Here is a 13,095-nt window from a genome sequence, read left to right as displayed (position 1 = left end):
TTTCGCCACATATTGTAACACAATAAATCTGTATTGTCAGATAAAACAGACCCAAGACGAGGAGAAAAAACAGCTGACTGCACTTAGAGATCTCATCAAGTCGTCTTTACAACTGGACCAGAAAGAGGTAGGGACTTCAGACTTGTTCCTGTAGGTGTTCCTCAAAGAAAGTGGTTTTCAACTGGTTTTGACCCAACTTTAAGAAACAAATTTGATATCAAGTAGTACCCAATACAGTACCAAATTTAAAGTAAATTAAAATATTCTTAAAATCAACATTTATTACAATGTATTGGCTTCTAAATTTTGATTGTTTCATGATCTCAGCCAACAATTCACCACACTAATTCATGTGGCAAATGAACCCATATTTAATGTAATTTGGGACATATTTTCTTTTCCTTTTTGTATTTTTATTGTTGATATTTCAAGGGTTTAGGGCATTACACAACCTGGCATTTGTCTAATTTGTCTAGCTTCTACCTAGTGACTCACAAATTAACTGCAAAATACTGTAGTTTGATTGGATGCACTGCCTTTGACGTTAACAAAAAAAGATGTGCTAAGCATTTTTTTCTTTCATTTTAAAAGTTGATCAGCCTATTTATTTTTCCATCCTAATTATGCACAATTATATGGTTAGTTGCATTTTCTTTATTAGATTTGCATTTAGCATTGTTTCTCCTTGCAGCCAGCGACCATATCAGAGCAGACCTTTGAATAACTAGTTGAGACCCACTGCCCAAGGACACAGTATACTTTCTGCCTTAATCCACAAAGATTTGATGAGACCTTTTGTCTTTGATTTACTGATCACACAGAGAGAGAGCTATCAAAACGGCGTCATTCCCTACCTAAATGTCATGTAGACATGCTGTCCACTGCCCACAGAAGACTTGCCATTGTATGGGACAATGGATTTATATGCTGCTTTCAGCATTATAAAATGAAAGAGTCCAGATGTGAATTTCCTTTTCATTACCAGAATTCGCCATGACATTTACAACCTCTGAGAGACATGTGAAGTAGGTTTTCAGTGTTTGTATGCAAGCATTCATTTTCTCCTGAGAGAGAGGAAATGTGGACATGAGGGTCAGGCAGTGACAACACAAGCTCTTTTGTGGAGCCCAGCGTTTGATCTTTAATGTGTTTGGTTTGGAAATTATGTCCATTTGAACCGGACATCTCTGGTCTAGATTAAATAACAATGTTCTGTGTCGTATTATCCTCGGATGTGACTGTGGTGATAGTTTACCAGAAATAAAAATCCTGTCAAGTGTTCACTCACATCTTGGTGTTTTAAACCCGTATGACTTTATTTCTTCTCTAGAACTAAAAAGGAGATGTTAGGCAAAATTGTAGTGTCAGTCATCATTCACTTTCATTGCATTTGTTTTCCATATAAAGAAAGTGAATAAGTACTGAGGCTAACATTCTGCCAAACATCTCCTTTTGTGTACTGCAGAGGATTAAAAAAAGTCTGGAACAACACAAGGATGTTTAAATTATTTTTTCAGATTTTTCATTTTTGGGTAAACTATCCTTTTGAGTATGTATTGTATTCTATGCACATTGCAATAATAATCTCACATGTAAGTTTCTGACTTTTCTCCTAATTTTTTCCTCACTGCCTTCCAACTGAAGTCAAGGAGAGTAAGTGGATAAAATAAATATTTCAGGGGCTGTTCACACAGGATGCATTCTTGCATTCACTTTGAGCTGTTTTTTTAATTGTTAGTATATGTAAACATACGTCTTGTAGTTTTTTCATAGTTTTGAAGTGGATTAATATCAGATTTAAAATGGACTAATAAAATGAATATGGGGGTGGGATAAGAGTATTTACAAATGGAAAAGTGTATTGAGTGTTTATATTAGCAACTGTGTATGGGAGTTAATCTGACTTTAACACGTTGCTTTTTTAAATGCTAGAAAATGTCCTTTGTGAACAACCCTTAAAGCTGCTTTTCCCTATCTGTCACTCACTCGATGTTGTGTCGATGTAGTGACACTAGGGGTCACTCTTGGGAGCCCGAGACACCTCTGGTCTTTGATAAAAGGTCAATGAAAATTGGCGAGTGGTATTTGCATGCCACTCCTCCGGACATACGGGATAAAAGGAGCTGGTATGCAACCACTCATTCAGATTTTCTCTTCGGAGCCAAAGGTCATGCTCACTGAGCTGAATTCTCACGACTGTTAATTCACCTCTGCTGGATCTGACGGCGCATTTCAGTGGCTTCTCCCTCCTCTGCACTGGTGCACTGCAGAGAACGCCCCTGGGTGCTTCGGCAGAAAAAAGAGCGTATATTTTCCTGAAAGAGTATATTTCTCTAAAAGAGCGGCACATACGGAACGTCTTTTTAAAGACGCGTCTTTTTAAAGATGCCTTTCCGATTTTGTGTTATTCCTGGTTGCGGTCGTTACCTCTCAACTTCAGACGGTCACGATCACTGTCTTTCATGTCTGGGTGCAACCCACACGGAGGCAGCGTTCGTGGATGGTTCATGTTCTCACTGCGAGAACATGACCATGGCAACGTTGCGGTTGCGGCTTGCTTTCGTAAGCAAACAAGCCACCCCAGCGGCTCCCCGCCTCAGTCCTTCTACCTACGGGCTTGAGGCCAGCGTGGCTAGCACTGGGGGCGATTTATGTGCTGGGGTCCCCCCCGATCGGGCTTCCGGAGGAGTCTGCCGACTCGTCTCACGGCGAGTTCGACCTCTTGTTTGGAGCCCGTGAAGCTGATGAGCTCTCGAGCACAGCATCGGAGAGCAGGCTTGTCCAGTCGGACGCAGAAACCTCAGCTGGACTTCCCCCTTCGGGGACGGTTGCCCAGTCACAGGCTGATGCTGAGATGACGGACATGCTTTCCTGGGCGGCTGCGAGCGTCGAGCTAGAGTGGAACCCTCCGCTCTCCCCTGAACCCTTGCGGCTCGATGATTGGTTCCTGGGCTCGCGGCGCCGCTCAAAGCAGCCGCGCCCCGCTCCAGTGCCTTTCTTCCCAGAAGTGCACGAGGAGCTGACAGAATCGTGGGAGGCACCTTTTACTGCCCGGTCCTGATTTCTCAGTTCCCCCGCCCTCACTACCCTCGATGGCAGGGCGGCCAGGGGCTATACGGCGATTCCCCCGGTGGATAAGGTGCTCGCATTGCACCTATGCCCACAGAGCGCTGCCACCTGGCACGGATGCCCAAAGCTCCCATCCAAGCCCTGTAGGTTCACGTCGTCCCTGATGGCCAAAGCCTACAGCGCTGCTGGACAAGCCGCCTCTGCTCTGCATGCCATGGCTCTCCTGCAGGTCCAACAAGCCAAGGCGCTAAAAGAACTGCACGAGGGTAGTTCCGATCAGATCAGATGCAGGAAATGTGTTCGGCGATGAAGGTCACTGTGCGGTCTCTCGGGCGGACGATGTCCACATTAGTGGTCCAGGAGCGCCACCTTTGGCTCAACCTGGTTGAGATGGGTGAGGCCGACACAGTTCCTTGCTGCCCCCATCTCCCAGGCTGTCCTATTCGGCGACACCGTCGAGGACTTTGCCCAGCAGTTCTCGATGGTGAAGCAGCAGACGGAGGCTATCCGGCATATCCTGCCCCGGCGCAGCTCAAGATCCCACACCCCGTCTGCTCGTCGGCCCAGCCCTGGCGTGGAGCCCACCGCAGGAGCAGACGCCACCCGTCTCACGGACTTTTCATTTAATTTTTGCTATAGCAGCACACCACGACACAGTGGACGGTAAGTCGTTAGGGAAGCACGACCTGATCATCAAGTTCCTGAGAGGCGCCAGGAGGCTGAACCCCTCCAGACCGTGCCTCGTTCCCTCATGGGACCTCTCTGTAGTTCTTCAGGGTCTACAGAGAGCCCCCTTTGAGGCTTTGCAGTCAGCTGAGCTTAAGGCACTCTCCTTGAAGACTGCCCTCCTGACTGCGCTTACTTCCGTCAAGAGGGTAGGAGACCGGCAAGCGTTCTCTGTCAGCGAAACGTGCCTGGAGTTCGGTCCGGGCTACTCTCACGTGATCTTGAGACCCCGACCGGGCTATGTGCCCAAGGTTCCCACGACCCCTTTTAGGGACCAGGTGGTGAACCTGCGAGCGCTGTCCCAGGAGGAGGCAGACCCAGCCCTGTCGTTGCTATGTCCGGTGTGTGCTTTACACATCTATTTGGATCGCACACAGAGCTTTAGGATCTCTGAGCAGCTTTTTGTCTGCTTTGGTGCACAGTGGAAAGGAAGCGATGTCTCCAAGCAGAGGATCGCCCACTGGCTCATTGACGCCATAGCTATGGCATATCACGCCCAGGACATGCCGCCCCCGGTAGGGCTACGAGCCCATTATACCAGGGGTGTAGCGGCCTCCTGGGCCCTGGCCAGGGGTGCCTCTCTAACAGACATTTGCAGAGCAGCGGACTGGGCAACACCCAACACATTTGCAAGGTTCTACTACCTCCGGGTGAAACTGGTTTCGTCCCAGGTAGTGGCACGCAATACAAGCGGATAAGCCCAGGATAGCCGGCCGGGTGTATCGCTTGCACATAGCGCCTTTCACCTCCTCTGAGCTGAAGACGTGCGCCATTCATTCCCAGTAGTGTTCACAAACTATGTTCCCTGGTTGACTTCCTCCGAGCCCTGTGGCAGTCGAGTTTTTGGAGAGACTCGCTGCCGACCCAGTACACGTGCTAACTAAGAGCCCTGTTCTGGAGTAGGTGCTCCGCATGTGGCGGTTCCCTGTAAGGTAACCCCATGTGATGTATATATTTCACTAATTAATTTCCCTGTTGGCAAACTGCGTCTTCCTTGGGCAGAGCCCCGTCTGCCACAGTCTCCATGTTTGTAGTAACTCCTCCCCCGTTGGGTAGGATCTACCATGAGACTTCTCCACATGGTCGGCAAGACCATGTGACGTATTTTCCACTTAAATATCCCCCCCTCTCTTTGGGCGATGTGTGGTCTCCGCGGTGTCCTCCCCTTGGCAGGGACACCCCCCGACTAGACCTGGCGGCCCAGTCGGATAATCCCCCTTGTTTTTTAGGGAGTGGAAAAAAAGAAGGGGAAAAGAGGCCACGACTGGGTCAGCCTGTCTCTTTTTTTTTGGTAGTCGACTTGTCCCCAAAGGGCCGTTCGACACTCATAACTATGTTGGGGGAGGTTACGTGTCAGCCTGGTGCGCTGGCTACGAGGCACACAGTTGTCTGCCCATCACACACCGCCAGTTCACGTTACACAGTTCAGCCAGTTGCGGCGTTTTGTATAGGGACCCCTAGTGTCACTACATCGACACAATGTTGAGTGAGTGACAGATAGGGAACATCCTGGTTACTTGCGTAACCTCCGTTCCCTGATGGAGGGAACGAGACGTTGTGTCCCTCCTGCCACAACTCTGAACTACCCGCTGAAATGGCCGGACCTTGTCTCGGCTCCTCAGCATAAAACCTGAATGAGTGGTTGCATACCAGCTCCTTTGATACCTGTATGTCTAGGGGAGTGGCATGCAAATACCCCTTGCCAATTTTCATTGGCCTTTTATCAAAGACCAGAGGTGACTCAGGCTCCCAAGAGTGACCCCTAGTGTCACTACATCGACACAACATCTCGTTCCCTCCATCAGGGAATGGAGGTTACGCAAGTAACCAGGACGTTTTCCAGTCTTATTATATATATCGATTTAACAGTAACATCTACCTTTTGTAAACTGTTTTTTGTTGTTTTTTGTCTTTATGAAAAGGTTTATGTTCACTCAGCTTTTGATTTCGGTAATAACAGCAATATTCGCTCAGTGCTGTGTCAAAATGAGCAGTACTTGAAATTATGACTGTTTTGCTATCATGTGCAGGATTCTCAGAGCAAGCAGAGTGGCTATAGTATGCACCAGCTGCAGGGCAATAAAGAGTTTGGCAGTGAGAAGAAGGGCTACCTCTTTAAGAAGAGTGATGGGTGAGCTTGCACACCAATCCAAGTGAAATGCAGTCAAATGTTGGCTACATTTTAATCAATTGATTAAACATTAGAAAAACATTTCTGATCACAGCTTTTCCAGCACTGAACTCAAGAGATATTCAAATACACCAAGATGTTTTACCACAGAATATATAACATAAACTACCTTTTATAGTTAAACACAGATTTACTGCAACTTAAAATCAACAATTGAGCCGAACATTCATGATACCCTCCTCAGATGTGATTTGAACAAGATAATTTAAATTGCTTTCATGGTCACCATGTCTCTCACTCAAGCTCGGTCGCAAACCTCAAAATGTGACTCTAGAGCTGTGATTTGTCACACAGGGTCAATTTGACCCAGTAACAGCTACACTGGATCTTAAATTATACCAGCACAGAAGGGTCAATTATATTATCAATACATTTTGCAAGGAAATTCCCATGTTAGATTGAATACCAATCTGAATACCATAGAGATGCTGAGGAAGGGTGTTTTATCCTTCCACAGGATTCGTAAGGTGTGGCAGAGGAGGAAATGCTCTGTGAAGAATGGCATCCTCACCATCTCTCATGCCACAGTGAGTACCACACTAACCCATGTCTTTACTGTGCTGAAGTACTGCTCAAGATCTAATCAGTATATGCAAATATTTTCATTCAAAGATAGGCTGTCCTGATATGTTCTGATAAATTGAGTAATGCAAACACTAATAATTAAGCATGTGCACAAACTTTTTCAATGCTGGCTCAGTCTGACTGCCGCAACTTATGTTATATCAAGTATGCTCATATTTATTCTCTTTTGTATTAGCATCGTTGTTTGTTGTGTAATTCCTTACAACATCCCATTGCTGCTTCTTTTACCTTTCTGTTAATTTAGTGATTTAGAGATGCAGAATTAACTTTATTACTCTGGAAAATGGACACCTTCCAATTTATACACATATAATATTTATATTTTCAGAGACATCATCTGATGTGAGATGAGACTGCAGTACAATTCGAACCATATAGTTTTGTATAGGAACCGTTTCAAACTTACCAGTGACATACTGCCGCAAAGACAAAACGCAGTATCGACACATTTTGTCTATAATCTGTCCACTGACTTGTGTTTGGCTCAACTATGCTCAGATACAGAGTAAACGGAGTGTGAAGCCATTTTTTCACTGCTGGCATATTTATTGTGTTTTGCCTTTGTAGGACAGCAAACAAAATCTTAATAAATCCTAAGACTTTCAATCTATTCACTTTTGCACTCAGTCAAAACTCTCACTTGCAGAGCACAGGTGTAGATGAGGGTTAGTGCTGCTCAGTTACCATAGCAACATGCACCCGGTGCGATCTGACTCATACACTAATAATATTAGCACGAACAAGACCCAGCATGCTCCAGCCCCAGGTGGTCTATGAGTCTCCTCGTGTAATCTCCTGTAAGGATGCTGTTGCCCAGCTGTGTGGAGCCAATGCATTTTGCACTCCAGTCTCTGTTGCAATGTGCTTATATTCTTGCCTGATAGCAGTTTAATGTGCTGCAGTTTTCTGCCATGATGTCTGTAATTTTTCATTCAAATTAATGTGATACAGTGCTTGTCCTTGTACAGTTTTAAAAATAAAATAAGCAGTCTCTTTTTATTAATTATTTAGAAACAGAACATCAGGTCAACATGGGTGTTGCATTTAAATTGTACATTTATATTACACATCAAGAACTATGATTGCTGGATGCACTACATACATCAAGTATACTGTTCATGTATTTACACTTGATTGTTTGATGTATACATTTTATACAAAGATGCACATTCCTTTGAATCAGGCCTTAAATGAATAGTTCACCCAAAAATGAAAATTATCTTATCATTTACTCACCCTCATGTCATCTGTTGAACACAAACAAAGATTTTTAGAAGAATATCTCAACTCTGTAGCTCCATACAACGGAAGTGAATGGGTATCAAAATTTTGAAGCTCTAAAAGCACATAAAGTCAGCATAAAAGTAATCTATATGACTCTAGTGGTTAAATCCATGTCTTCAGAAGCGATATGAAAAGTGTGGGTGAGAAACAGATAAATGTTTAAGTCCTTTTTTTAATATAAATCTACAGTTTCATTCTTTCATTCTTCTTCTATTTTTTTTGGCGAGTCGCATTCTTCGTGCATATCACCACCCTCTAGGCAGGAAGAATAATTTATATTAAAAAAGGTCTTAAATATTGATCTGTTTCTCACCCACACCTATCATATTGCTTTTGAAGGTATAGATTTAACCACTGGAGTCTTATGGATTACTTTGCTGCCTTTATTTGCTTTTTAGAGCTTTAAAATTTTGGTACCCATTCGCATTGTGAGGACCTTCAGAGCTTAGATATTTTCCTAAAAAATCTTAGCTTGTGTTCTGCTGAAGAAAGAAAGTCATACACATCTAGAATGGCATGAGGGTGAGTAATTGATGAGAGAATTTTCATTTTTGGGTGAACTGTCAGTCCGTGTACCTTCGGGTAATTCGTTTTTTCATGTTTGTCTTCAAAACGGAATAACCAATAAACTGACTGTTTACTCGTTTTTCATCTAGAAAGAAATGATCAAAACTGAGAAAACACTATAGGGCCAGTCCATTTCAAGTGGTTTAATAATTGGAAAGTTGGTTGCTTGACCATTTCTTTAATTTTCCTAATTGTTTTTGAGTGATTACCTCTAATGTATTGGTATTGCAAAACCACCAGTTTTTCATATTTATTTTACTAGGTTTAACCACGATGGCCATCTTTGTGTCATGGCACACAACAAATTTTGGTTATACAGCTGTTTATGGAAACCTCAATATCTCGGCTCAGGATGGTCCTAGCTCCTTGAAACAAAAACTGATCTCTAGAGGAGTGTTTCTCAACTGGTGGGTCACAGGTCTATTCGGACTGGGTCGCGGACAGCAGGGACAGAACAATGCCATAGTTCTCCCATTGAAGATATTTCAGCAGCTGCCCAAGTGATAGCATATTTAGGACTGCCTAGGCAGATTTAATGATAATCTCGCAATCAGCTAAAGGCTTCTCATCTGCACTTTTGTAGGAGTGTAACGGAACCAGCTCACGACCATGATCTGCTCTGACGTGCGCGTGCAACAACCGGGCTTCCCTCGATGTTGCGGAGCGCAGACCTCAAAACTGATGTGACCAATTTCAATTCTAGTGAGACTTTTCTAGTTTAAAGCGTTACGGAGGAAGTCAAGTTGAACCTCTCAAACAGTAGGCAGCCCTGACATGCCAAACAGCACTGATGAGGAAAAGAGCAACACTGTGCTATGCGCATATTTTTTTTAAAAATTATACATCATCACCTTTACAAAATTGTTTCACGATTTTACATGAGTAAAAGTAACTGTTATATTTTGACAAAATGTTATAGTTTCATATGAAATCATCTAAAGGTAGAATCTATTAGACCTCATTTTATATCAACAGTGGCAGATGTAGTTCAAGTTTCAAGATGTGTTTCAGCTAGTACTTATTTTTTCATAAATACTATAGTTTGTTATTATTATTACTATTATTTAAGACTAGCTACACTGACCTAACCATGGTAATGAGGAGCCTTTTCTCCTCTGTAATATGTATGTTCTGTTTGAATTATGTTTGAAATTAGGAAACAAACGTGATAAAAATGGGCTCATATAAGTAAATATGCTCTTCAATTTTTAAAAGGGGGGAGAGAAAACTTCCTGTCGCTTTTGTTGTTGACGTCAACAACAAAAATAATGTCACTTGATGCATGTCCTTGTACTTAAAAACCATGAACAAAACTATGCAACATAAAAGGAAATGTGACCCAGGATACATTAAATTCAGGTTAAGTTTTTACTATGGTGGGTCGTCACTTGATTTCCAATGTAAAATCTGGGTTCCGAAGCAAAACCAGTTGAGAACCACTGCTCTAGAGCACATTACAAGGTAATATTATTACCCCATTATAATAGCCGGCCATATTAATATTAGGCCTATACCCCATGTGAGTGCCTTGGATTTTTGGCTTGATGTAGCCTAACTGCAACGCGATTCTCTAAGACCAGGTTGGATTAATGGGTAACACTTTTAATACACTTTTGATGTAGGCCTTTTACCTTTTGATACAAAAAAGTTTAATAAAACAGATGATCAATTACTCAGATGATCAGTAAATTAATTACACTAGGGATTCATGCTTTGAGTGTGAGGGGGCCATTTTCAGGTTCAGATAGGTAGATCTAATGATTTTTATTTTGTAAAAACCAAGCAAAATGCAACTGCATGTCAGCGAAAGGAAATCAGGAACAGGGCGCGTTTGGTTGCATTTTATTTCATGAATTCAATGAAATGGCGTGCAGGCCTCGGATAGGCGGTAAGTGAAGAACTGTGCACGATTTGTGCCCCAACAATGAACTTGACACTTGCCGAATAAAGACTGGAAAGCAAAAGATGTAACTACGAATGGAAAAAAAAGAGAGAATAAAATAAACAATAATACACGAACAATAAGGGCTGAGCCCCTTCCCTCAAAATAATATGGTCCCCTTGTGTCCTCTATAGGCTACTCCTCAAAACCATGACGATGTTCTGCGATCTTATTCACATCCAATAAATGTTTTCCCTTAAGTTTCCCCTGCAATTATTGGCTTCAATTCATTATAATTAATAATAACAACAACAACAATAATGACCAGATAACGAAGTATATTTAGTTACAGTTAGGTCTGTGCACAGCATCCCAATTCATAATTTTCCTTTTAAAAATAAAAAAGTACTGCCACCCCATCCCGTGGTGACAAAAGTGAGTTGGTGCATTCAAAGGTTGTGGTATCCAGGTGTCCATTGCTTGATGAGATTGCAATAAACATGCAGCAGTCAGAAGTTTTTCTAAGAAATATTAATGTTCTTCATTACAATTATTAGAATCTATCTGCAAAAACAATCGGCAAACTTGGTGAACTCTTATTTTTTATGAACAGGGTTGAGGAATAATAGATGATGGTGCACGTTGACCAGTCATCAGGAGTGTCAGGCCCGCCCACATGTGCAAAACAAATATTCAAGTTATAATCTTGGTTTATAAGCACAAATGAAAAATGTGCTTTCTTGTTTTCTTATTGTTCTTTTTAAATTGAAAAACAAGCAGATACAACAGAAATTGTTGTGATGTGATAAAAGAGATAACGGAAATGTGATAAATGAACGGTTTATTGTTTATTTAGTTTTGAAGACAAATGAGAAAACGAATTATCCGAAGGTACACAGACCAACTATCTCTTTAAATTCATACTTTCCATGCAGCATATTTACTCAATAGTTTGTATCTCAAACTGTTGTTTTTGTGTTGGAGGCTCCATTTGCAGCCAATAACATATTATGGCTTACTTTTTAAGCAGTTAGGAAAATTGTCATAAAATATTGTCTATCTATGGAGCTGCAGCCATTTGTTTTGTCACATTACCTTCACCAAAGGCTTTTGTCCTAAGAGCCTGTTTGTAGATTTTTGTGTGTGTGTTTGAGCCTCTTGAGAATGTTGGAGTTAGATGCAGTGACTCATGTACACATGTACACAAATGCAGTCTTCTTCTAATATTTGTGAATCAGATTTTTGTCCCCATTGAGTGTTTTTTATAAAACATGCTGTAGTTTTCTATATGACTGCTCAAAGCCAATGTAAAATCGCTATAAATCACAATAAAAGTTGCTTCGTTGCTTGGCAAACTCAAACAGCCTACTGTTGGGATAATGAACGTCTTGGTTACTGTCATAACCTCCATTCCCTGATGGAGGGAACGAGACGTTGTGTCGATGTAGTGACACTAGGGGTTGCTCTTAGGAGCCCCAAACACCTCTAATCTTTGAGAAAAGGCCAATGAGAATTGGCGAGTAGAATTTGCATGCCATTCCATTTACATTTATGCATTTGGCAGATGCTTTTATCCAAGGCGACTTACAGTGCCCTTATTACAGGGACAATACCCCTGGAGCAACCTGGAGTTAAGTGCCTTGCTCAAGGACACAATCGTGGTGGCTGTGGGGATCAAACCAACAACCTTCTATTTACCAGTTCAGTGCTTTAGTTCACTACGCCACCACCACTCCCCCGGACATACGGGTATAAAAGGAGCTGGCTCGCAACCACTCATTCAGGTTTTGTGCTGAGGAGCCGAGACAGGGTCCCGGACATTCCAGCAGGTAGTACAGCATTGTGGCAAGAGGGACGCAACGTTTCGTTCCCTCCATCAGGGAACGGAGGTTACGACAGTAACCAAGACATTCCCCTTCTGTCACTCACTCGACGTTGTGTCGATGTAGTGACACTAGGGGTCCCTATGCCAAAACGCCACAACAGCTGAACTTTGTTACGTGAACTGCCAATGCAGGTGCAAGCAAGCTGCTGTGTGCGTAATAGCAGGTGCTTCAGTCTGCACGTAGCCTCCCCCAACACCCCAAAAGACGTCATGAAGTTCCCCACACCCCGGGGGGGAAGCGACGTAACTAGCATGGGAGAAGGCCGCGCCAGCTGCTGCCTTTTCTTTCTATGTTTTCTCTCCACAGAGTATTAGATTTGGCTGGCGCCGGGGAAGGTGTTCTTTTCCTTTCCTATTTTTTCAGGGGGAAAAGACCCCGCAGAGACAACATCCTGCCCGACGGGGAGGTAACATGTGGCAATACATCATGTGGGCTCACCAGCCGCACATGGAAGAGGCGCGGTGGTAGGTCCTGCCATGAAGGGGAGGAGCTCTACAAACATAGCAACCGGGGCAGAGAGAGCTCTGCCCAAGGGAGACGCGGGTCTGCCAACAGGGAGATCGTACTGCGGAAAATACATCACAGGGAGTTACTGGAGTAACCGGCACCTGTGTAGCACCTATCCAAGTACAGGGAATATTAGCACACATACTGGGTCCGGCTGCGAATTCCTCCACTGAATTTGCGAGCCACAGGGCTAGGGAGGAAGGACATCCAAGGTTCACGGGTTCGTGAACTCACATTGGAGAAGAGCGCACGTATTCGCCTCATGGAGGGGAAAGGCGCTATACGCAAGCGATACACACGGCCAGCTGTTCCGTATTCCCAAACTTACCTGTTCGTACCTGACAAAACAAGGGACAAAACCGGCTCAACACGGAGATTGTAAAATCTCGCAAAGGTAT

The 13,095-nt window shown here is 43.3% G+C and overlaps 1 protein-coding gene across 9 annotated transcripts in view; it reads left to right on the top strand.

Annotated features, from left to right (window-relative positions):
* LOC127441420 (arf-GAP with SH3 domain, ANK repeat and PH domain-containing protein 1-like) overlaps positions 1–13,095 on the top strand; it is a 103,616-nt gene that overhangs the window by 65,230 nt on the left and 25,291 nt on the right. For all 9 annotated transcript variants that reach the window (XM_051698830.1, XM_051698831.1, XM_051698824.1 and 6 more), the window contains 3 exons: positions 41–127; positions 5,826–5,926; positions 6,444–6,513. In XM_051698830.1, coding sequence (XP_051554790.1) covers positions 41–127; positions 5,826–5,926; positions 6,444–6,513 — 258 coding nt within the window. The remainder of the gene's footprint in view (positions 1–40; positions 128–5,825; positions 5,927–6,443; positions 6,514–13,095) is intronic.

Source organism: Myxocyprinus asiaticus, chromosome 5, assembly GCF_019703515.2.
Source record: "Myxocyprinus asiaticus isolate MX2 ecotype Aquarium Trade chromosome 5, UBuf_Myxa_2, whole genome shotgun sequence".
In the NCBI taxonomy this organism is placed as follows: domain Eukaryota; kingdom Metazoa; phylum Chordata; class Actinopteri; order Cypriniformes; family Catostomidae; genus Myxocyprinus; species Myxocyprinus asiaticus.
Note: the sequence above shows the minus strand (reverse complement) of the source record. Positions and strands in the feature narration are given on the sequence as shown.